At 50.0% G+C, this 24162-nt stretch overlaps 3 protein-coding genes across 4 annotated transcripts in view; 1 reads left to right on the forward strand and 2 right to left on the reverse strand.

The window, feature by feature from the left end:
- Window positions 1-10551, forward strand: part of Ift172 (intraflagellar transport 172) — a 39037-nt gene extending 28486 nt beyond the window's left edge. Inside the window, exons 27-48 of the mRNA XM_021201590.2 lie at window positions 250-347; window positions 417-552; window positions 649-765; window positions 1055-1197; window positions 2162-2255; window positions 2581-2645; window positions 2973-3153; window positions 3416-3525; window positions 3625-3754; window positions 6314-6412; window positions 6600-6709; window positions 6841-6904; window positions 7070-7156; window positions 7408-7524; window positions 8188-8298; window positions 8508-8627; window positions 9130-9225; window positions 9419-9478; window positions 9560-9658; window positions 9891-10044; window positions 10188-10279; window positions 10406-10551. Of these exons, the coding sequence (XP_021057249.1) occupies window positions 250-347; window positions 417-552; window positions 649-765; window positions 1055-1197; window positions 2162-2255; window positions 2581-2645; window positions 2973-3153; window positions 3416-3525; window positions 3625-3754; window positions 6314-6412; window positions 6600-6709; window positions 6841-6904; window positions 7070-7156; window positions 7408-7524; window positions 8188-8298; window positions 8508-8627; window positions 9130-9225; window positions 9419-9478; window positions 9560-9658; window positions 9891-10044; window positions 10188-10279; window positions 10406-10495 (2373 nt within the window). The 3' untranslated portion in view covers window positions 10496-10551. The remainder of the gene's footprint in view (window positions 1-249; window positions 348-416; window positions 553-648; window positions 766-1054; window positions 1198-2161; window positions 2256-2580; window positions 2646-2972; window positions 3154-3415; window positions 3526-3624; window positions 3755-6313; window positions 6413-6599; window positions 6710-6840; window positions 6905-7069; window positions 7157-7407; window positions 7525-8187; window positions 8299-8507; window positions 8628-9129; window positions 9226-9418; window positions 9479-9559; window positions 9659-9890; window positions 10045-10187; window positions 10280-10405) is intronic.
- Window positions 10552-10643: 92 nt separating this feature from the next.
- Window positions 10644-12109, reverse strand: Krtcap3 (keratinocyte associated protein 3). Its single transcript, XM_021202417.2, has 7 exons — window positions 12003-12109; window positions 11714-11898; window positions 11569-11628; window positions 11249-11455; window positions 11031-11165; window positions 10827-10934; window positions 10644-10734 (listed from the first exon to the last, which is right to left on the reverse strand). Exons 1-6 carry the CDS (start codon window positions 12055-12057, stop codon window positions 10827-10829), a joined length of 750 nt encoding a protein of 249 aa, XP_021058076.1. The 5' UTR covers window positions 12058-12109; the 3' UTR covers window positions 10644-10734.
- A 148-nt stretch (window positions 12110-12257) lies between these two features.
- On the reverse strand, window positions 12258-23067 carry Nrbp1 (nuclear receptor binding protein 1). Of its 2 annotated transcripts, XM_021201704.2 has the most exons (19): window positions 22952-23067; window positions 19726-19954; window positions 19429-19551; window positions 19158-19259; window positions 18758-18847; window positions 18266-18306; window positions 17822-17916; window positions 17342-17365; window positions 16283-16366; window positions 15963-16021; window positions 15711-15809; window positions 14094-14226; window positions 13782-13887; window positions 13636-13686; window positions 13414-13549; window positions 13180-13233; window positions 13033-13096; window positions 12841-12896; window positions 12258-12765 (listed from the first exon to the last, which is right to left on the reverse strand). In XM_021201704.2, exons 2-19 carry the CDS (start codon window positions 19933-19935, stop codon window positions 12661-12663), a joined length of 1632 nt encoding a protein of 543 aa, XP_021057363.1. In that variant the 5' UTR covers window positions 19936-19954; window positions 22952-23067; the 3' UTR covers window positions 12258-12660. The 2 variants fall into 2 exon arrangements, with proteins under 2 accessions (XP_021057363.1, XP_029396354.1); XM_029540494.1 differs by lacking the exon at window positions 17342-17365.
- Between the last annotated feature and the right edge of the window lie 1095 nt (window positions 23068-24162).

The raw sequence follows: 24162 nt of genomic DNA on the forward strand, positions 1-24162 counted from the left end.
TGTGCTGATGCAGCCCGTGCCCTGCATTCACTGCATTGAAGAGCTCAGTGAGTGAGGTGGGTGTGCTGATGCAGCCTGTGCCCTGCATTCAGGGCCTTGCAGTCTAGAGCAAGCCTTAGCAGAATAGAGTTCTTTGTCGGCTCCTAGTGGGCTGGCTCGGTAGAGCGGCAGTAACTAAATACCAGTGGCTGCCAGGAGAATTGGGGAGTCCACGAGCTGACAAGTTCCCTTGTGCTTCCATGTGTACAGCTGGCCATGAAGTGCATGCGACCAGAGGACGTGTCGGTGCTTTACATCACACAGGCCCAGGAGATGGAGAAGCAGGGGAAGTGCCGAGAGGCTGAGAGGTGAGTGCCGGTAAGGGGTGGCCTCGAGGTTGGGACGCAGTAGCCACAGGGTGCCTTTCCCGTCCGCAGGCTGTACGTGACGGTAGAGGAGCCTGATCTCGCCATCACCATGTTCAAAAAGCACAAGATGTATGACGACATGATTCGCCTGGTGGGGAAACACCATCCAGATCTCCTCAGCGACACACACCTTCACCTGGGCAAGGTGAGCCCCTTCCGGCCCCGCCCACCCCACCCTGCCCCGCCCACCCCACCCTGCCCCGCCCAGCCACCCCTTCCATCCTGACACCCCACCCTACAGGAGCTGGAGGCAGAAGGCCGACTGCAGGAGGCTGAGTATCACTACCTTGAGGCCCAGGAATGGAAGGCAACTGTGAACATGTACCGCTCCAGCGGGCTCTGGGAGGAGGCCTACCGGGTACGCAGTTCATGCATCCCTTGCCAGTTCCCACAGGACTCATTTTAACTAAAGAGTATTTTTGTCAGAAGCATGGCCACACTTGTATAGACAAAATTTTACTTAAAATTGTAAGGGCTAGTGGATTTTCTGTCCCTAAACACTGACCTAAGTTTAGAGACCTGATACTTGGCACTCTCCAGTGATGATTTGGAGCAGGGTCCTGACCTTGGCATGGTTGAGGCGGGAGGCCAGAGTTGGCAAGGGGCAGCTCTACCGAGGGCGATGCTCAATCAGCTTTGCTTTACAGGTGGCCAAAGCCCATGGAGGAGCCAGTGCCCACAAACATGTGGCCTATCTGTGGGCCAAGAGCCTGGGAGGAGAGGCTGCAGTTCGACTGCTTAACAAGCTGGGACTTCTGGAGGCCGCCATTGACCATGCTGCTGACAACTGGTAGGTCTTGGGTAGAGTCTCCTCTCCCCGGATCCATCCCTCCCGGAGCATCCTGTATACAGAGGAAGAAAAATGACATGATGCAAATGAAAAATAATTCCAAAAGCTGAGGCAAAAGTGAAGACATGTGAGCCAGGCATGGTGGGCCAGCCTAGAATCCTGGCATTTTTGAGACAGAAGGATCAGAGTTCAAGGCCAGCTTTATCTAAATAGTGAGTTTGAAGCCAGCCTAGGCTACATGATACCATGCACCAACTAAACAAAGATAAACAAAGAGTGAAAAATTGACCAGGCATGACAATGCACACTTTAATCCCAGCATGGGAAACAGAGGCAGGCAGATCTCTGTAAATTCAATGTAGGTGAGCCAGACGAGTTAAATAGCAAAACCCCATCTCAAAAAAAAAGGGGGTGGGAGGGAATATAGTAGAAGGAAGGTGTTTATCGATGGCTCTGAGGAGCGGGGTTGAGCAGGGCAGCTTGGAAAGCTAGGGCTGTGCTAAGTCAGTGACCCTTCCGGTACATCACTTATACATACACCGTGTGCCGAGATCATGTCACCCCAGCACCCTGTTTCATCTTCCGCTTCTGCTGCCCCTCTTATTCACAGCTAGTGTCCCCTACTGAGATAGTGATTGTTTGTCCATGGCCCAGTGTGTTTACTTAGGGCGCCTGTATGAATGTGGGGAGGGGCTATTTACTGTAGCACAGGTTAGCAGTCCATCAGTGAACTGTCTGCATTTCTTGAGCTTATGTCACAAAGACCAGGAGTAGAGTTGGAGGCTGGGGCTCTGAAGTGCTTGGGGAGCCTTTGATAGCCTCGGGAAAGCACAGGGTTGCCCTGCCCCTTCTATCTGCCATCTTTAAATCTGCCTCCTTCTTCCCCTAGGGACTGTCTTCCCCCTAGTTTCTCTTGCCTTCTGTTAAGTATGATATACAAACTAATCCAAATCGTCCATTTCAGCTCCTTTGAGTTTGCCTTTGAACTTGCTCGGCTAGCCCTCAAGCACAAAACCCCAGAGATTCATCTCAGATATGCCATGTACCTGGAAGATGAGGTGCGGATGTGATTTTGTCCAGCTATATCCCTAACATGGTGGTTTTCAACCTATGGGTCATGACCCCTTTAGGGGTGGTATTAAATGTCTGTATATCAGATATTTACATTAGGAACCATAACAGTAGCAAAATTATAGTTAGGAAGTAGCAATGAGAATAACTTTATGGTTGGGGTCGGCACAACATGAGGAACTGTATTAAAGGGCTGCAACGTGAGAGGTTTGGGGATTGCTGCAGACCACAGTGACCAGTTCAAACCCCTGTCTCCTAATTGCTTGTAATACCAGGCCCCTTCTCACCATATGTGACTGTCCTTTTGTCTAGGGCAAATTTGAAGAGGCTGAAACTGAATTCATCCGAGCTGGTAAACCCAAAGAGGCGGTCCTCATGTGAGTTTCCCCATATCCTTTTTTTTTTCATTTATTTATGTGCATGGAAGTCAGATGACAACCTACAGGAGTTGGTTCTCTATCATGTGGTTCTAGGATTCGAATCAGGTCATCAGTTTTTGTGGCAAGCACCTCTCCCCACTGAGCTGTCCATCTCTCCAGCCCTGTCCTGAGACAGGATAAAGATACTGCCCTGGGATCTTTCATGGTCATTTACTTCCAAACTTAGTATAAACCTAGCAACCCCTCAGCTGTGTGACTGTTTGCTGCCACTGTTAAGGCTTCAGTCCTGGACTCAACAGCTCCTATGTCCCCCATCTTGGGCAGGTTTGTCCACAACCAGGACTGGGAGGCAGCTCAACGTGTGGCTGAGGCCCACGATCCTGACAGCGTCGCTGAGGTACTTGTAGGTCAGGCCCGTGGGGCCCTGGAGGAGAAGGACTTTCAGAAGGCAGAAGGGCTACTGCTTCGGGCCCAGAGACCAGGTCTGGCTCTCAATTATTACAAGGTGAGTGATATTATAAGGTATAGTGATAGTATAAGGTATAGTGATAGTATAAAGTATAGTGATATTTGGGCCACAAAGAATGAGAGGCCACAGAGCTCCATACTGATTCCTGGTCATGTAAAAGGCGGGAGAGGGGAAGAACAGGCAAGGAGAGGGACAGGGAGGTCTAAGAAGTCAGCAGTCAGGCCAGAGGAACCTGTGTAGTGGTAGGAAGCGTTTGAGCCCCCACCTCTGCCCTTCTGATACCTGAAAATCTGAGCAGGAGGCTGGACTCTGGAGCGACGCTCTGAGGATCTGCAAGGACTATGTGCCCGGCCAGCTAGAGGCCCTGCAGGAAGAGTATGAGCGAGAAGCTGCCAAGAAGGGAGGCAGGTAAGTAGCCTTATGCTCAGGCAGTGTTATCAGGAGTCGGTGGGATGGACCACACCACCCCTCCCCAGTTCTGATCATTAAACATTCTCCTCCCCACAGAGGGGTGGAGGGACTTGTAGAGCAAGCACGGCAGTGGGAACAGGCTGGAGAGTATAGCCGTGCAGTGGACTGCTACCTCAAAGTTCGCGACTCAGGAAGCAGTGGCCTGATGGAGAAGTGCTGGATGAAGGTGAGGGGTCGTGCCCCCGATTCACTGAAGTCCATTCCCACGTGGCTGCCTTTACAAACCCTCATCCTGCTCTTCCAGTGACTTGACTTCAAGTAGCAGATGTCTACTAAGTACCTGCGGTGTATGCTAGAGCCTACATCTGAGGGCTAGACGAGACATAAGATACATACCCTGTGCAGCCAGGGGTAGGGACTAATTACTACCAAATCTGAGTAAAGACTGGGGTGTATGAAGTGCAGCACAGAGACGCCTGAGCTCTCTGTGGGCTGGAGTAGTCCAGGAGGCTCTCTGAAGAAGGAAGGAGAGCTTGAACAGTCGCTAGAAGGGCAGCTCCAGAGCCAGGGCATAGGCGAAGGTTGTGACAAACATGGGCTCCTCTTCACACCTCCACACAAGAGCCAGCTCCTGCAAAGAAGCCCCCCCTACAGCAGACTAAGCAAACCCAGTCCTCATCACCAATCCTAACACAGGTTATCAGTCAAGGACACAAAACTGATAGTGTGTGTATATGCCTGAGATGAGAAATTGGCTCAGCCCCAGGATTTGCACGGAGCCTGGGAAGCAGGAAGCCCTGGGGTAGAAGGTGATGTCTTTCCTGGGTGAAGGCTGGAGCCCCAAGAAGAGCTACCATTTCAGTTCCAGAGTGAGGGCAGGAAAAAGCCAGTGACCCAGTTTAGACAGCATTTGGGCAGGAAGAGGTTCCCTTTACTCAGGGTAAGATAAGCCTTGTGTTCAGTTCAAAGTCTTAGCTGATTGGACGAAGCCCATCTGCATTGGGAAGGTCCATCTGCCTTACAATGCAAACCCCTCAGCCAAATACACCCTCACAGAAACACCCAAAGTGTTGGAGCACCACCTGTACCCCGGTATCCCAGTCATGAAGAACTAAGCGGTAGGTCAGCCCGTCCGTCTACTGCCTTTGCAATTGGATGTACACGTGTGGCTTAGATGTACCTTGGGTACCCAGGGGGCTGAGGAATGGCTGGCTGTCTAAACTAAATACTGTTGCATTGCTGCACTTGCACTTCTGGGGCCATTGGATAGGTCCCAGGAAGAGAAGCGAAAGAGGTAAGGGGCTGATGGCTTGTTGTGAGGTCTGAGACTTTAATCAGCAGCCACTAAGCATCCAATACTATTTATGCTGTTTACTGACGTCTGGACAGGGCTGTACTTTCAGATTGATCACAGGATGGCTCTCAGGATGCGGAGAAAGCATGCTTTGAGCCTTGCAGAGTGTGGCAGGCCAAGAAAGGAAAGGGAAGGGGCAGGGGAATTAATCTAGACTATAGCTAAACTGGGTCACATGGAAATTAAAATCAGTGAAGATGTGGACATCCCAGTGGAAACAGTTAAGCCAAGCTGTTGAAAGCGTCCAGGTCAGCCCTGCCTGCTGCAAACATAACGTAAAGTACAAATTGTTATTTCAGGGTTTGTTTTTTGGGTTTTTTTGGGGGGGGGGGCTGAGATTTATTTATTTTATATATGTGAGTATACTGTAGCTATCTTCAGACACACCAGAAGAGGGCAACGAACCCCATTACAGATGGTTGTGAGCCACCATGTGTTTGCTGGGAATTGAACTCAGGACCTCTGGAAGAGCAGTCAGTGCTCTTAACCCCTGAGCCATCTCTCCAGCCCATTATTTCAGCTTTTTAATACCTGTTTTTGGTTAAGATTAAAAAGAGACAAAGAGTTGGGCTGGAGATCCTAAGTTCAATTCCCAGCAACCACATGGTGGCTCACAACCATCTGTAATGGGAACTGGTGCCCTCTGCTGGTGTGCAGGTATGCATGTAGGCAGAACACTGTACACAGTAAATAAATCTTAAAAGAGAGAGATTGTGTGTGTGAGAGTGAGTCAGAGTTAAAATAATTGTAATACACCTAGCTGAACATTTAAAACTTGACATCTTGGGCTAGAGAGATGGCTCTGCGGTTATGAGCACATGCTGGTCTCCCAGAGGGCTCAGACCATGTTCTCAGTATCCACATGGCAGCTCACAGCCATATGGAGCCCCAGTTCTAGAGGATCTGTCACCCGCCCACTTCTAGCCTCCATAGGCACCAGATACACAGACAAAAATGCAGTCAAAACACCCATACACATAACATAAAAATAAATAAAATCTTTAAAATATAGACATATCAACTTAATACTCATTGAACTTAATATTATTGGTATTTGCCATTTTTTTTTTGTACTGTTTTCAAAACCCAGTGAACATGAACAGTCTGAGCTCAGGCTCTCTGCAGTTCTCATTTTCATTTTCTCTCTACTTTGCTACTGAGATTCTGTCTTTGACAAAGAAAATGAAGTGACCTCAGACAGCAAGGGAAGCGCCTGAAGAGCTATGTGAGCCAGATGGAAGGGACGTAGGCTAGGTCCAGGGTGCTCAGCCAAAGGACCTCAAGCCAGGCTTCCATGGGGATGGCAAGGGGGGAGGCGGTGAGGAAGGAGCCCAAGGAAGGGAAGGAAGCTGGAGGAGAGCAACAGGAAGGCCATGCAGCCTCGGCACGCTGTTTCTTTCACCCATTTCCAATCTCTGTTCATCCACTCAGGCGGCTGAACTGTCCATCAAGTTCCTGCCTCCCCAGCGCAGTCTGGAAGTCGTCCGGGTTGTAGGGCCCCAGCTGATTGGGATTGGGAAGCACAGTGCTGTAAGTAGGGCCTGACCCGATCCCACATGCAGGGGTGGAATGCTGACCCATCACCCAGGCATGGGGCTGGGCCCCGTGGCAGCTGTTGCAGTGTTCTGGGCAGAGGGAGAGTGGGAGTTCACCAAGTGGGGGGAGACCACTGCATCACATGGAAAGATCGTTTTCACTCTGATATCCCACTGTGCAGGCTGCAGAACTCTATCTGAACCTGGACCTTGTCAAAGAAGCAATCGATGCTTTCATTGAGGGTGAAGAGTGGAACAAGGCCAAGCGCGTGGCCAAAGAGCTAGATCCCCGGTAACCGCTAGGAGCTTCACTTTTTAGTTCCTTTTATAAACACCGGAGTTGAGAAAGTTCTTCTGGGGAGGGTGTGGCGTCCCACGACCGTGAAGTTCACAGTCTCTGTGTATCTCTGTATATCTTCCCAGGTATGAGGACTATGTGGATCAGCACTATAAGGAGTTCCTCAAGAACCAGGGCAAAGTGGATTCGGTAAGGCTCTCAAATTAGGAGGCTCTGCCTAGCATCCATATCTATATGGCACTGGGTTCAGCCCCAGCAGCACAGAAACAGGAAGAGTAAATGCCAAATTCCTGAAGAGATACTAGAAATCCCCCCTGTCCCCTCAGCTCAGCTCACTGTTTTATTGCTCTACAGCTGGTTGGTGTGGACGTAGTAGCTGCCTTGGACCTGTATGTGGAGCAGGGCCAGTGGGATAAATGCATTGAAACAGCTACCAAGCAGGTACTGCATCCCCTCCCCATCCCCTCTCGATTCCCTCCCTGTTTCTGAGCTTCCCACCTCTTAACTCCACCAGTGGCCAATCTTCAAAGGCCCCTAGTGAGCATCCGTCTTTGGTACTCTGATACTACGGTCAGGACTGTACATGCCCTTTAGTCCCTGAACAAATCCCTGGTCTCTTGTTGCTGCCCGTTCTTACTGATCTGAGAGCCTTGTCCATGCCCTCCCACCCAAACTCGCAAACTCCCAAACAGAACTACAAGATTCTGCACAAGTATGTGGCTTTGTATGCAACTCATCTGATCCGAGAAGGTGGCTATGCCCAGGCACTGGCCCTCTACGTGCAACACGGAGCCCCTGCTAACCCACAGGTACAGCCTTCCTGGGAATTCATTCTGCAGCCACCCTTTCAGTCATCTGTAAGGTTCCTGCCCTGGACTATACAGACTGCTTGGAGGATTTATCACTTGAAGAAGTTACTCAAGTAGCCGTCCATGCTCTTATTAAAAACACACTGACTTGTCTGTCCACCCTTCAAGGGTCATCATTCACTTCGTTCTCCTATGGAGAATCAGGGTTCTCTAGACTATCAGCCTGGTAACACGGTGGCTGTTCTCACACTTATAGATCCCCCCACACTGACTTTATTTTTGTTGTGGGTTTTGTCTGTCTGTTATTCTAAGTCATAACTCATGTAGGCCAGGCAGCCTGGAACTCACTGTGGAGCCTAGGGTAACCTTGAGATACTGGTCTTCCTGCCCAAAAATAAATTTCTGTATATGAGTACACTGTCACTGTCTTCAGACACACCAGAAGAGGGCATCGGATCCCATTCCAGATGGTTGTGAGCCACCATGTGGTTGCTGGGAATTGAACTCAGGACCTCTGGAAGAGCAGTCAGTGCTCTTTACTGCCGAGCCATCGCTCCAGCTCTAAAACAGTTTCCTTAACACCTCTACCTTCTCCATCAATCTAGGCTCAGCTCCTGTACATACAGCTCGCTCACTCAGGTGCCCTTCCCCCTTAACCTCTAGAATTTCAACATCTACAAAAGGATCTTCACTGACATGGTTAGCTCTCCTGGGACCAACAATGCTGAGGCCTACCATAGCTGGGCTGATCTTCGGGATGTCCTCTTCAACCTGGTAAGGAAGGAGATCAGCAGTGAAACAACAGGATTCCTTCTCCTGTCCCTGGCCTGGTCTCAGTCCACATGGCCAGCAGTAGCCACTGTATAACCCTCCCTCCATGGTTTTCCTCTCCACCCACAGCCTAGCTGTGCCCTCACACTCGCGCTCGCGCGCGCTCTCTCTCTCTCTCTCTCTCTCTCTCTCTCTCTCTCTCTCTCTCTCAGTGTGAAAACCTGGTGAAGTCCAGCGAGGCAAACTCTGCAGCTCACGAGGAGTTTGAGGTGATGCTGCTGATCGCTCATTACTACGCTACACGATCTGCAGCCCAGAGCATCAAACAGCTGGTAAGATGCGGCCAGGGAGGTTCATAGAGCCCTCAGTCACAAGGACGCACGTTCACAGCCATGAAACTACACAAGTCTCAGCTCTGGACCTAGGAGCCTAGGCCCCTAGACCACCACATCTCCCTCTGTGCTGCTCAGCCTCATCAGTCTGCAACACTTGCCATTTTCTTCCCATACTGCTCTGACTCTAGGGCTCTATGCCCACAGCCTTACCACCCTCAATCTATTGAAACATTCAGATGTCTTGTTGGTTTTTATGTATCTCCTATAAGCACACACAGTTTTGACTTATTTGATTGTAACTATGTATACATTTCGTGTACTTGGTCAAATTCTAGAAGTGGAAGGAACCCTGTACATAATCTGGGGCCAGTTACATTGTGCTGATGAAAGACTGAAGTAGCCTGAGATCTAGAGTGGTTCAGAACTGGTTCTGCCTTAGTTACAGGCTCACTGGTCTGCTCACTCAGTCAGGATCATAAACTTCGCCTTTAATCCACAGGAAACCGTAGCTGCCAGGCTTTCTGTTTCGCTCTTGCGCCACACCCAGTTACTACCTGCAGACAAGGCCTTTTATGAAGCAGGCACTGCTGCCAAGGTGAGCTGGAACAAGGGAAGGGTGGGGCTGAAGAAACAAGGAAATCTAAAGTGGGAAGATGGAGACTCCCTTGAGCAAAGCTGAGTATGGGACTGGCGTTGAGAAGGACATAGTCCCTGTCTCTTCCTGGAGTGTCCTAACACCCAGGGAAGTAGTACTCAAGCTCACAGCCATTTGCAACTTTCTGTTACAGGAAGTTGGCTGGGAGAACATGGCTTTCATTTTCCTCAACCGATTTTTGGATCTGACTGATGTGAGTAGGGGAACATGCAGAGATCAGAAGCCTCTGCCTGTCACAGCCATGCCATCTCATGGTTGACTGCTCTGCCCACAGGCAATTGAAGAAGGGACCCTGGATGCCCTGGACCATTCAGATTTTCAGGACACGGACATCCCCTTTGAGGTGCCTCTCCCAGCCAAGCAGCATGTCCCGGTAAGGGAACAGGACTGGAGAAGGGAAAGGTGTCACCAGTGGGCTGGCACTGAGGATGGCTCCGGGTTGCTATCCTTGAAGACACCAGCCCTCACTACTACTCAGGGAAAGCAGAGGCAGTGCCTGTGTCCCTCAGATCCCAGGGGGACTATTTATAGCTGGTGTGTGGCCAAAGGCTTAGGGAGGTCCTGCCCTCACCCCAGAGAAAGCCAGCACTACCTCTCTTCCCCAGGAGGCCCAGAGAGAAGAGGTTCGAGACTGGGTGCTCACAGTCTCGATGGACCAAAGGCTGGAGCAGGTTCTGCCCCGGGATGAGCGTGGTGTCTATGAGGCTTCCCTAGTCGCAGCGAGCACTGGAGTCCGGGCACTGCCCTGCCTCATCACAGGTACAGAACCCCACATGGCCCCAGAATCCCATGGCAAGGAGAAAGGAGGGAAAAGCAGAAGCGTCAAAACTTCATTTTGGTGCCAGAGCTACCCCACCCCACTCACTCTCTTGCAAACGCTGTCTTTTCACCTTCTACCACAGGTTACCCCATTTTGAGGAACAAAATTGAATTTAAGCGGCCTGGGAAGGCTGCTAACAAAGACAACTGGAACAAGTTTCTTATGGCCATCAAGGTTAGAGGAATCTTAAAGAAAAACGAGACAGTCAGGGTGGGATAGGGGGCGCTGCGAATGGGAGTCTTAAAACCCTGCTGGGCCAGGAGCTGATGGCTCCCCTCCTGTTCCCCACTTTGCTCACAGACCTCCCACAGCCCAGTGTGCCAGGATGTGCTCAAGTTCATCAGCCAGTGGTGCGGAGGGCTCCCTAGCACCAGCTTTTCCTTTCAGTGACTGGTGCAGCCGAGAAGTTGACATCTGTCCCTCATTAAAGTTCTCTGAGGAGTGGAGACTGCTGCATTCTTTGCTCAACATCTCTCCACCACAGTACACTGCCCTCTACTCTACAAGTAACTGTAATCAAGCAGAAGATAAAATACAAGTTCTTTTATTACAATTATTTATACCACCCTAGGGTCAGGGCCCCCTGCGTAGTAGAAAACACCTGTGGACTGCGCCTCAGAAGTACCTGCCTGACGAAGAAAAGAGCCAACCTGAGTCAGAGAGCAAGCAGCATAGCCCCCAGCCCCCAAGAATGCATCCCACCCCAGGGCCTTCACCTGACCTAAACCCAGGTCTTCTGTAAGGCCTGGAAGTCCTGACGGCTGTGGAGCAGCTGCACGTTCTCCTGCCTTTTACACTCAGGAAGTTCAAACTCTGTCAGTTCCTGTAGCTGCCGAAAGGAGGGAGTTGTTCAGTAACTGACACACCAGCTCCTTTTCAACTCAGCCAGGGTAGGAACTAGCCCTTCCTGTTCCCTCTTCCTTACCTGCTCCTGCAGCCCTTCCTTCCTGCAGGGCCCAATTCCCCGTAGCGTGAGTGCAGCCACACAACAGTAACCAGAAATAGCAGCCTCAGCTGCAGACATGAACAGAGAAGGGATCCAGAGAGCCAAGGCTGTATCCTAAAACCCAAAGTAACAAAGAGGACTAGGCCTTGGAGCAAAGGAGAGGACCAGAGTTTCTCGAATAGCAAGAATAAGCTCACATAAATTCTTGTGGGATCAAAGGAGCAGTCAGTGTGTCCAGGCCCCTGGTCCAGCGGTATGGAAGGATCCATCAGTCCTGGGTGGCAATCAGCAATAAGACGGCGGCCACCATTGGCAACAGTGAGCGATACAGCCAGGAGGAGGCCCATGGAGCAGGCAGCAGACAAGAGTAGGTTCACCAAGGCCAGCATCAGCAGGGCCCAGTGCTAGTGGGGTAGAAGACCTGGGTAAACAGCCTGTTCGTTTCCCCGTGATACTTCTCCATTTGAGGCTCCTGTCCATTGGTAGTGTGCTGAGACACCTCCTCCACCCCTCTCACCAGTCGTGGACGAAGAAGGTTCCTGGATGCCAAGAGGGCCACAAGTCCCACGGAAACGCTCTGCGGAAGCAACAAGCCTATGGCTTACTGGCTCTCAGCGCCCAGCCCAACCCGCCTTGCCTGTCCACCCTCCCGCGACGCTCACCAGTAGTCCCGAACCCACAGAAATGACATTGGCTGTGGTGTACTCAGGAGTGACCGCGCCGCGGGGGTTGGCCACGTGCCGCAGGACAGTACCATGCAACACAGCTCCCACCAGGAGGTTCACGTGGCCCACCAGGATCAGCGCGAGCCCCACGCGCATCAGCCGCCTGGGCCCTCGGGCGGCATCTGCAAGGTAGGGGGAGGGGCGGACAGGAGCCGTGCAGGGCGGGGCCGCAGGCCCAGCGTCGGCCCGTGGGACCGCAGGGGCGGATGAAAGCCGTACAACTTACCGAAGGCACAGATGCCGCAGCACATCATCGTGGCCGCTCTGCTCCTTCCGCCCATGGGCTCTACCTGGACCCGGCTTCGCCCCGACGCCGACCAGAAGCGCGGCTTCCGCGCCGGCCGTCGCAGGCAGCTCCACCTGGGCCCGCCCCGCCCCTGACCTAAGGCCCGGCCTCCAAGGGGCCGCCCTACCTGGGCCCGCCCCGCCCCCGCCGGGGCGGCGGTGCCACCCACTGAGCCGCAAGCACAACACAAGATGCTTTAGCAAAAAGTAGACTTTATTACAGCAGCAACTGAGGCGATTCGAATGCCCCCCCCGGGGGGCCACCCCTGCAGCACCACCTTTCTCTCCTGCCCATGCGCCCCAGCGGGATTGTAGAACTCGACTCCCCCAGTGACCATGGGCCTCCTGTCCACACAGGCAGGGCAGGAGCAGCAGCTACTAGGCCCCAGCTAGAAGGTGGCTGCTGAGAAGGCCCAGGCCCACGTCTGTGCAAAACAAGTAAACAAAGTGCAGAGGGGAAGGAGAGAGAGGAAGGGGCAGGGTGAGACTCAACCAGGGAGCCCCTAAAGCCCCTCCTGAATAATACGGGGGCGAAGGGTAATACTGACTGGGGAGAAGGGACAGCCACAGCCTGGCTAGGAGCCTGGCTCAAGTGAGCCCTATGAGGAGACGGTGACAGCGGCTGAGTTGAGTGTGCTGTTCCTGGCGAAGTTGAACTTGTTGAGCGTCTCCTCCAGCAGAGAAGTCAGGCGGCTCTGATCGGCCTGGGGAAGCAGCTCAGTAAGGCTGGGCTGAGAAGAGAGGGCAAGGAGCCCCCCAGAACACAGGCAGACCCTCACCTCACTGATGAAGCCCAGCTGCACCAGCTCAGCGGCCAAGTCCGGGATGTTCTCGTCTGACAGAGAGACAGGAGGGGTGCTTGAGTACAGTCTGGGAGGACCAGAAGTCCTGTGAAATACTGTCCCTGTCATGCCCCCTCAAAGGATATGGCTCACAGATCCTCCCTCCTCCAAAAGAAAGGAGAGGCTCACTTGGCATCAGGTCACAGCTCAGGTGCCGATTCAGTTTGTCCTCCAGCTTCAGCAGAAGTGTTAGCTAGAAAAAGGACAATCGGAATGAGGCTCCTCCTCCCCAGCAGGCTGCGTGGACAGCCCTGTGAAGCCCCACCCTGAGCTTACGTGGTGTTTGACTCCCTCCTCCACAGATTCGATGTTGCACTGCATCAGCACCACCTGAACAGGACAGACATGGAAGGACCGTCTAGAGACTGCTCAGTGACACCCCTGAGACTTTCCGGCCCACAGAAGAAAACGGTGGCCAGCAGGCAGAAATGCATTCCATACAGGACAGGTGCCTTAGCTAAGATGTCTCTACCCCCATGGCCAAAAATACAATCATACCAGAGTCCCCACCTTGCGTGTCTCCACTTCAGCTGGCTCAGGAGTTGGAGTCTTGACAGAGGGGGGCACAACAGGTGATGTCACCTCCTCCTGCTGTGGCTGCTGAGGCCGAGGCAGCCCAAAGGCTGTCAGAGGGTAGATCCCATTCCTGGTGGGAGATGACATAAGTCACACACTCTAGGAAAGCTTCAGGACACTTGTCCTTATTTCCTCCCAGAAGCCACCCTCTCTCACCTGACATCTTCAAGGAATTTGTCTAATTCCAGGGCTGGTGACTGAGAGTACCTGGAGGAGAAAGTAAATAACATGAGACTCACTCTACAGAGCCTTGGACGGTAGTGACCAATCTATCCCTTTCAGACCCTCAGCTGGTTACTCACAAAGTCTGAACTGGTTCTCGTCCTGGCCCTGCAGGGATTTCAGCTAGTACGGCACTGGTATCCATGTTTTTGGTGATCTCCTCTAGAGCGTTCTCTGGGATCATGTCTGGTGGGTATAATGGGGTGGAATATTATGTGAAGACACACTTGTTTCACACTAGGCAGAGGACAGGGGTAAAGAATCCCTTTGGTAACAGAGAACTAACGACACCATGCCAGTGATGCCCCACGCTGATGGAAACTCCTGGTAATCTTTGTATAGCATGGACTCAGCCCCCAGGACCAGTTCCTAGCAGTGTCAAGGCCACTCACGTTGGTGCCCCACAATACAGTGAGCAGCAAGAAGCTTGAGTGAGGGCACTTCAAACAGTGCTGGGTGGAACAGAAGTTCTCTGGCTGTTGGTCTCCGAGCAGGCTCAGACTGCAGGCACTTTTGAATAAACTCCTGTAAGAGAACAAGAAACTGGAACAGGCATCTGGCAAGACTACTATATCTGTATGACTTTCATTAGATCTAGCAAAATGTTCCCTACATGCTTGGAATTCAAACTTATTGAAGAAACATTGATGTATTTCCTGACAGGGCTTTATATCTATATGGTAATGTATAAACTTAAGTCTTTCTGGTTTTTCTTTCTAGACATTTTGTTCTTCTAACACAGGGTCTCATTACATGGCTTAAGCTGGCTTGGAACTCACTGTATAACTATAAAGCCCAGGTTGTCTCTGAACTTGCAATCCTCCTGCATCAGCCTCTGAAGTGCTGAGATTACAGGCATGAGCCACCATGCCTGGCTTTGGTATTACTTTTCTACTCTCCGACCACAATTGTGTTTGTTTTTGGAGACAAGGTCTGTCTGTGTAGCCCTGGTTGTCTTGGCCCTCACTCTGTAGACCAGGCTGGCCTTGAACTCACAGAGATCTGCCTTCCAAGTGCTGGGATTAAGGTACACCATTACTGCCCACATTGTATTTTTTTTCTTTAATGTTGAAACTTAAATTTCTTTTAATTGTTTTTGTTTTTATTAGCTCATTCATGGCCAACTTTTCTTGGATCTTTGCCAAATTTAGTTTTCCCTTCCCAGACTTTTACCAAACTATTATGGGCAGTGATACTCACCATCTTCTTCTGTCTCCCGAGCCTATTATCACGACTTCCTTTGTCTACAACTCCTGCTTGCCTACATTTCCTCTAACCATTCTACCTCCCTTACTGCCTCTGGTCAAATCCCATGCCAACATGCTTTCTTACTTTGTTTCAAAGGACAACGAAGTCACACACCTGATCTTTCACCTAGTAATCCCACCCAGTGTGAACTAGAACCTGGATTCACTCATTAGATCTCTGCTTCTTGCCCCTCACTACTGTCTCTGATTAACATGAACTGTTTTTGAGACAGGGTCTAATATATCCCAGGCTAGCCTTGAACCCTCTATGTAGGGGAGGATTACCTTAAACTCTGATCCTTCTATCTCTACCTCCTAAGTGCTAGGCTTATAGATGTATTGCCTCCATGCCTGATCTGAGTTAATTGTTCTTGTTCAGACTGTCCTGTTCACTATAGTTGAGCTAGTGACTCATAATTCTTTCATCCTTTAAATCTAAGCTCATTAAACATAAAATCCCAAATGACTACTCTGATATTTAAATGCCAAGATATAAGAGTGTGTAGCAGCTGCCTGAGGTAACCACCCAATCAGCTCACCTTTATGTAGAGACACTTAACTAGCAAACAATTTTTAACTTCTATACTACCTATCTGGACCCTTACCTGTGTGCCTAGAATCAAAAGTTTCTCAGAGGAAAAGTGTAGTTTAGTCTTCTCTATTTTGATTCTCTTCTTTTGCTCTTAGGCCACTGGGCCCTCTTGGAAAGTACAGTAAACCTCAAAGTCAGCTAAGGAGGGACACTGATCTTGATTGTCTTACCCTCTGTAATGAGTCTTCTAGTAGCTGGATGGCACTGCTGATGGCTTCCTGTGGCACATATGAGGACTCGCCATTGCCCTGAATCTCCAGCACTGCCATCTACAGTGAGGAAAACCCCAAGGGAACAACTGAGATCTAAGACACAAACCCACAAAGCCAGTGCTCCCACAATCCCTTCCCCAAGAACAGCATTGCCTTTCCATGTTCTGATTTCATGTGTTCTCTCTCTCCCTTCCCTCACAGTCTCCTCACCTCCAGTGCACACATGCCAAAGGAGTAGATGTCCACTGCTGTTGTCACGTTTGTGACTTCTAGAGAAAACAGACGGGTATTAGGAGAGAGAATGGACTGGGAGAACAAGTGGCAGGGATACTTTAAAAAACAAAAAACCACAATGTATGCAAGTCCAGAGAGCTGACCTTTTTGTTGTATTATCCCTGCATCTCACGCAGGTTATTAAGTATATAACCAAGATTTGGGGTGGCTCTTGCAGGGGTTGGTCTTTCAGGGAGGGAGTAGGTGGAGGGGCACAATCTGTCTGAGGATGGGACAGAGAGACAAGGCTACCTCACCTCCATACTCTGGTGCAAAAAAGTGTAGGTTCTTCTGTTCTTCCCGGCAAGTCTTCACATGATTGTTGATAGTGTCGGGAGCCACTAGGAGTAGGGAGACACCCACAGTCTAACCAGCACCACCACCACAGCACAAGCTCACTCCACAGAGTCTCCAAAAGCCATTGTCCTCCTGAAGCCTCCTTTCTAGTACTCAATAGACATGAACTATCACTTTCCCAATCCTTAGCTATAGATGACATATAAACACCACCTAGATTCCCTTTCTGCAGCCTCTATTTTCATCTAAGGTCCCTTAACTCAGAAACAACAAAGTCTATGCACTCTACTTATCAGGTAACACAGTCAAAGGAAAACCTTTCATTTGGGACCTGCTCATCTTCTCAAAATCCCAGATCTATGAAATCCACAGCCCCACAAAAATGCTAGTTTTAACTCACTCATCCACCTGCAATTAACATAATACAGGCAACCCTTCCTACTATGAGACAACTGGAGACCTCATGAACCAGGAAAAGAAAGGCAAAGCTGTATTAACATAGATCCAAGGAGCTAGCCTCTTCCTGACCCATCTGTGATGAATGAAACTTAAAAAACCCAAAAACCTCTAAAGTGAACCAATACCCTAAAATCAGTTTTACTTTTTAATCTACCAAAACTTTTTAGACCCTCATCTAAAACCTTATTATTCCTCAACACCACCTACCACAAGGCTGAATGAGGAACCAGGGCCAGGCCCAAGCTGGACTCACTCTGATCGTAACAATGACTACAAATCACAGAGAATCTAGGAGCACAGTATGATGTAGGGAGCCAGCCTGATGATGAAGGGGATATGATTCTTAAGAGGAAGTGTCCAGCCAGGCAGAATCCACAGGAAACAAGCAGGTTACAAAGGGGCAAGCAGGTGGAGGGCTGGCAGGGCAAAAGCTAAGCAGGCATAATTAGGCACAGGAAGCAGGGAACAGGCCTTGCTCCCACGACTGCATGCACTGGGCAGCCGCAGAGGAGCAAAGGGAGCACAAACAGAGCCCCAAATGGGGCAGAGGGAGCTCTCACCATTAGCAAAAATCCTATGAAAGACTGTTGGGAACAGAGCAGCCCGTAAGCGGGAGGGAGGAAAACAGAGAAAAGTTGTGAGCGATGGAGCAGCCAAGCCCCAGACAAATGGTAACCACACACAGACACGGCACACAGAAATGTCACTGCACACAAATACACAGCAAATGAAAACACTCAGAGCAGGCAGAGTCTGGGACCTCTTTGGTAGGGTCAGACCTCACAGCCATCTCTTGCCCTTTCCCAGCCTCTTATCAACTTCTCTGTATTATTCCAACATTCTCTCCAACAAGTACAAGATTGTGTACCCTAACCCATTTCCACTAATTGGTCTCTCCCTATGAATTACCTCTACTAAAAGCCTATCTGTTATTACCAGTTCATACCTCAAAAATTGCTGTTTTCCCATGCCTTTTATCTTACCCCCATGGTTCCCAAATTCCCGAGGCTCCCCTGCCCAGAATCTCTCCCTCCCCTCACCAGAGCCAATCTTGATGAGTCCGTTGTGCTGGATGAAGATGGTGTCACAGGTCAGGTTCCCATGGATGATGGGAGGGTCACAGGAGTGCAGGTAGCTGTGGGGGCACTGGGCTGTTAGAGGGGCCACTAGGAAATTAAGGGCAGGGGGAACCCAAGGGTTAAGAGGAGTAAGGGCCAGCTCTCCTCATCATCATAACAATATCCCTATACTCTGACTCTCCATTAGGCCAGGTATCTTAAGTAGGATAAGCACTTGGTAAAAAGGCTGGGATACTGATGGTTTAGGACATCAGGAGGACCCCACAAGGGGGCCTAATCTTGTCAGCATGTGACTCAGAGAAACTGGGGAGAAGCAGAATAGAAAAGCAGAGTAGTGCCTTGCAATGTGTGTAAGGAACTAAACCAGGAGAGATTGGGGAAAAAAACTAACCAGATATTACCTACCTTAGGGCAGAGAGGATCTGTGTACACCAGCGTTTCCAAGCCTGGAAAAGAGTTTGGTCCCAGGATCAGCAGCCAGTCAGTGTGTGTCTGTCTGTCTGTCTGTCTGTCTCTGTCTCTCTGTCTCTCTCCCTCTTCCTTCTCCCCTCTCTACCCACCCTCCTTCTCCATGGTTTCACCATACATACATGCATGCATGCACGCGCGCATGGACACACACGGACACACACACACACACACACACACACACACACACACACACACACACACAGAGTGTGCCTTAGGTGTCCTGAAACTATGTAGACCACACTGGCCTCAAACTCTCTGCCTTCTGAATTAAAGGCATGCAACAAACAGCACACCACAACTCATGATACTTTCTCTCTCAGCCTTCCCACTAGTCCTTGCTATCCCTCCCTAATTGGCTTCATAATTTCCACCATCTTTTTAAACCCCGAAACAAAGCCTAAAACTATGTCTAGCTTCTCTTTGTACCTTTTCGTTCATAGTCTTATGGTTCTTTTTGGTCTTCTTCAGAAACTGCTTAAGACTCCCAGAGGACATGTATTCTGTGATGAAAATTACCTGGGGAAGCAGAGCAGGATCTACTATTAAGGCTTTATACTAGAAATGATCTCTAACCTGGTGACATTTTTACCAGATACATACTAAATTGTGTTTTCAACTCTCCTTTCTTTAGTATCACTTTCTTAGGCTTAAGAGCACAGTGAGAACAAAGAAGCAAGCAAATGTCCACTTCCTTCCCCATCTTTACTGGGAAATGACTCTCCCTGCCACCGCAGATTTCAGTTCTTGTATCAAAATTACCTAGTTCCAACCTCTGAATGCGAAATGGACATATGCAAACTCAGGAGACACTAGGCAAAAGTCTTACCCTAGCCTTGCTCTCTTTAACATCAGCCCAGTATTTGTGAAACTTTACAATGTTGAGATGTTCCAGCTGAATCAGATTATCAAACACTGCACGGACCTTTTCCTGGAACAAGGGCGACAGAGGGACAACAGGGTTCACAAATCACTGTAATAGTATGAAAAGCCATTCCCTACCCATCCCCATGGATGGCCTAACCATGAGCTCTCTGCACAGTCGCACTCCCAACAACAACAACGGCTGCTTAAATAGGCCCCCAGGCCTCATCACCTACCTCCTGCAGTTTGTAGTTCTTGCGTTCAGAGAACTGTACCTCATTCCACACAACCTCCACACCTTCCTCTGTATCCATGGCCAAGTATGCACTGTCAATCCCTGGTACATTACGCTGATTCACCTGAGAAGCAATTCAAGTGGAATTAAGACACTTCAAGAAGCTGCCAATGTAGTATTCCATATGATCATCTTCCAGCCCTGCCCTACTCATGTCCATTCTGCTCTTCTGGACAGCTACTCTAGGTCTCACCGCTTACAATTTACTCTCCTAGGAACTCCATAACCACCCCCTCACCTCTTCTCGCCTCTTCTGCCAGCGCCCACAGGGTGACTCTTCCAAGATCTCAGACTCATCTTCACTTTCTTCTTCTTCCTCGGGAGAAGCAGCTGAAGTTGTAGAGGTCACAGGAGGTGACACAGAAGTCAGGCCAGGAGCTGAAGATGAGGACTCTACCTTGGGGTCTGAGCCACTGCTGACTGCTGTTTGGGACTCCCCTTCCGACATGCTGGAATGAACACTCAGCCTGCATTTGTTGGGCAGAGTCAGAAGACAAAGGTCAAAAACAGATGTATAAAACTTTAATAGTCTTAACTTCATCCTTAAAAATACATCTTCCGGGGGCTGGAGAGATGGCTTAGTGGTTAAGAGCACCGACTGCTCTTCCAAAGATCCTGAGTTCAAATCCCAGCAACCACATGGTGGCTCACAACCATCCGTAACAAAAATCTGATGCCCTCTTCTGGAGTGTCTGAAGACAGCTACAGTGTACACACATATAATGAATAAAATAATAAATACATAAATCTTTAAAAAAAAATACATCTTCCTTGTTTCCTTTAAATCTAAAATCAAATTTACTCTTACCTAAATACTGATGTGAGTGACTCTCTGTCTTCTAGAAGACGAGTTACTTTGGTTGAAGACCACCCAGAAGTACCATACCCGAGAATAATGACAGTATAGTCCACTTTAGTCAAACTCAAATATACAAATATAAAATCTGATGCCCCATTGCCTCTCAGCCAATAGTGTTGCAATTAATATACTTCCCATTGGCTCTCCATGGGCCTCATTCTGACTGTGCTCAAGAACCAGGGCGTATAGGCATTACAGGCAAATGGCTCTAGACTCTAAAATGTCCCACGGAGACAGACAGCCCTACGGGTCTATACCATCCTTAACCAACTAGCCAAAACTCCCAAGGGTGACTTATCCTATTAGACCAATAGTAACATTATTCATCTTTCCTACACATAGGTAGAAGCTGCCTTTGGGCCAAGTGATGGACGGGCGTGACTTCCATCTCTAATGACCTCATCTTCCTTATGATGTGTAAGTATGGCAAGTGGGTATTGTTTAACAACATTTCTTTTCATTTACTCACTGAAATGTTTAGTAACATTTGTAGGTTATTGTAGGTCACACACTGGGAGGGTGCTTGAGATAGATCAGTGAATTAAAATAAATGAAATGCCTGCACTTACATAAGCACAAATAAAAAAAAAAAATCAAAGACCTTGTTTCCAGCTTTACTTTCATTTACATTGCTCAAAGGCTCTGACTTTTCCAACCTCTGAGGCACTGGATCTGATTCCAGTCACCTCCTTCAGAAACAATTCAAGCTATAGCTTTTATAGGGAAAGTATTAAAAATAACATTTTATAGGCGCAGAGTTGCTTTAAGAAAAACCTAAGTTTCTAATTAATCCATACCAAAAAAAGGACAATCAAATGAACACAGACTGTAAAAAACCTGAAACCTGTGTGTGATTAATTCAGGAAGAGCTGTCTAGTAAGAAAGCGATACCCAGAAAGTAAACGTGCACTCCAGAGTCAGTTCATACCTGAAACCTGCAATCAGCACCAGCATGGCCATACAACTCTCTTGCAACCCTTTCTACACATCTCTCCCCAGCCTATACTGTTTGATCTGAATCGGGGGATTTGTATTAACGCTCTAGTAAACTCAAAGAACAGCACAGCACTGGGGGGGGGGGGGGTCTGGTAGGATATTCCCCCACTTTAATTTCTAAGGAAAGTCCTTGCCTACCCTAGAACGTCTCCTCAGTCTACCAAGACAGCTATTAGTTGCCTGCATATCTTAATAAACGAATAAAAAAGATGAGTTAAGGATCACTGTTTCCTCCGTCCCCTATCAAGGAGCTAAGAAAAGAATAAAGTCTTTTGGGCTGGTGAGTGGGTAAGAGCACCCAACTGCTCTTCCGAAGGTCCTGAGTTCAAATCCCAGCAACCACATGGTGGCTCACAACCATCCATAACAAGATCTGACGCCCTCTTCTGGAGTGTCTGAAGATAGCTACAGTGTACTTACATATAATAAATCAATAAATCTTAAAAAAAAAAAAAAGAAAGAAAAGAAAAAAGAAAGTCTGTTTCAGCTACATTCACACAATGTGCATCCAATCTGAACAGATAAGTGAAATTCTAGCGAGATACAGAAGATACTCTAGGTCAAAGCTGTAGCCCATGGAATCTAAAACTACAGGACCAAGGACACACACAGCCCCTCCACAGGGCACTTGGAGAGATGAGCTGTCATCAGAGACAAACATCCAGAAGGTACAATGCCCTCCCCAATCATGTCCCAGAAGGTAAAATCAGAGCAGTGCCTAAAGATCTCCAAGCACTCCCGCAAGAAATGCAGAAACGTGTGCAAGGAACTGGGGGTTCTGCCTCAGGGCTGCTAGCAGTTTAAACAGGGATCACTGAGGAAAAGCTCATTTGCATCGGTGAGGGTATCTCCTCGAAGCCTCTAGCTACCCTGAGGGCGCATAGTACATTCACTACAGGGCATTGTCTAGCAAAGTTGTTCTCCGGGCTTCCATTATTAGTTGAAAGCCTCTGCACATCATCCCGCATAGCTCGCAGCCACAGGCCGCTCTGAGGAAACCCAGAAAGTCTCTGAGGTCAGCAGAACGGCTCAGGCGGAGGGAATGCAAGCTCGGAGGTAGGAGGCCCTCGGCCTGTCAACACTCCAACAGGTCGTCCGGCCAGTATCTGGAAGGAAGCGGCGGCGGACAGACAGTGGCCCGCCAGGACACCGAGCACCACGGCCACCTCCTCCAAGGCCAGCCCTGCCCGGCCGTCAGGCCGCAGACCACGCCCCCGCGCTCGGCGCGCCGCCCCGCGAGCAGGCCAGGCCCGGACGCCGCGCTTCCTTCCGCAGGCCCTCGGGCCCGGGCCCCCGCCCCGCCCCCGCCCGCCCGCCCGCCCCGCCTCTCGCGGCCGGAGTTCCAAGAGAACGCCGGGGCCCCCCGACCCGCGCCCGCAGAATTCCGGGCCGCCGCGGCCACGCCGGAGACACCGGGAGGGCGGGCGGCGCCCTGGGGCCAAGGCGGCCCCTCGGCTGCGACGGGCCGGGCCAGGGCCGGCCTGACTCCCGAGAGAGCAGGGCCGCCCGACAGCACCCGCCGGCCGCGGCCCGCCGGCCCGCGGCTCGGGGTGATCCTGCCGCCCTTCCGCGAGCCCCTCCCTCCAGGGCCTCTTTCTCCGGAGCTCACCTCCCGACTCCGCGCCCGCAGCCTGCGCTTCAGCTCCAGCTCGGGTTCCGGGGCCTCGGATCCCAGCGACTCCCTCACAGCTGCGCTCCGCAGCGCAACCGAACTGCGGGCCCCGCCCTCGCGGCGTCCCGACCAACAGTGGGCGGTGCCGCACCGCCGCCAGGTTTCCATTGGACGGGGCAGCGGGGGGCGGTTCCCACAGACCGGGCGCTCTCAGGCAGTCTACTGCCGCGTCTCCTCCCCTTGCGGGGTGCCGGCGGACAGCCTGCAAGCGTTGTCTTCTTGTCTCTCTGTCCATCCTCCTCCCGGTCGAGGTGCCCCCAAGTAATTCTGCCAGACGAAAGGAAGGCCTTCTCTCTCTTCTTGAAAGCGCCATGACAGTCCTAATCCTCTGAAAAGACAAAAGGAACGGAAGACGCAGCCTCTCAATCCGAGGGAAGAACCCACCCACATTCCCCGTTTGGGAAAGAGGCAGTGCACCGGTCATCAAATTTCCAAAAAGCTTTCTTTTTAATCGCTTACATGAAAACTAATAGTTGGGCTGGTGAGATGGCTCAGCAGGTAAGAGCACCCAACTGCTCTTCTGAAGGTCCTGAGTTCAAATCCCAGCAACCACATGGTGGTTCACAACCATCCGTACGTAACGAGATCTGACTCCCTCTTCTGGAGTATCTGAAGCTACAGTGTACTCACATATAATAAATAAATAAGTAAATCTAAAAAAAAAAAAGAAAACTAACAGTTGTTGATTTGCATAACATTGTTTACCCAAACATAACCTGATTCGACCCACTTAAGGGAGAACTCATTGAAATTATCCAGTGACAGTTGGCAAATTCGAAAAAGAAACAACAAAAAAAAAGTTACTCAAATTTAAGTTGACATGAGTCCAAAATAGAATCCGAAGTAAGAAGATCCATCAAAACTGTCTTTGAAAAGGTATTATTTGGAAAGAATTTACATTGGCTTCCAAGAGCTAGGGTAAAAGGTGTAGGTCACCATGCCAAGACTGGGCTCAAACTTACTATTTTCATACCTCAGCCTCCCAAGTGCTGATATAATAGCCCCCACTCCAGCCTCAACTGGATGCTCAGCTACACATGTTTACTAATCACCTTGATCACCACCATCGTGCTATCTGGGTCACCTTACACAGTGTGTGTGTGTGTGTGTGTGTGTGTGTGTGTGTGTGTGTGTGTGTATGTGTATGT

Source organism: Mus pahari, chromosome 7, assembly GCF_900095145.1.
Source record: "Mus pahari chromosome 7, PAHARI_EIJ_v1.1, whole genome shotgun sequence".
In the NCBI taxonomy this organism is placed as follows: Eukaryota; Metazoa; Chordata; class Mammalia; order Rodentia; family Muridae; genus Mus; species Mus pahari.

Bases quoted from the DNA above. Each gene is read 5' to 3' on its own strand.
- Nrbp1 (XM_021201704.2), bottom strand. From the start codon at position 19,935: ATGTCGGAAGGGGAGTCCCAAACAGCAGTCAGCAGTGGCTCAGACCCC. The intron at 17,366-17,821 runs GTGAGGGGAGGG...TGTTCCCAACAG, and splicing joins ACTCATCAAGATTGGCTCTG to TCTTTCATAGGATTTTTGCT. The intron at 13,097-13,179 runs GTAAGCTCAGGG...TCCTTTTTCTAG, and splicing joins AGGAGGGAGTCAAACACCAC to CTAACACTTCTGCTGAAGCT.
- Krtcap3 (XM_021202417.2), bottom strand. From the start codon at position 12,057: ATGGGCGGAAGGAGCAGAGCGGCCACGATGATGTGCTGCGGCATCTGT. The intron at 11,456-11,568 runs GTGAGAGGGGTG...CTACCCCACTAG, and splicing joins ACCTTCTTCGTCCACGACTG to CACTGGGCCCTGCTGATGCT. The intron at 10,935-11,030 runs GTAAGGAAGAGG...TCCTTTCGGCAG, and splicing joins AGGAAGGGCTGCAGGAGCAG to CTACAGGAACTGACAGAGTT.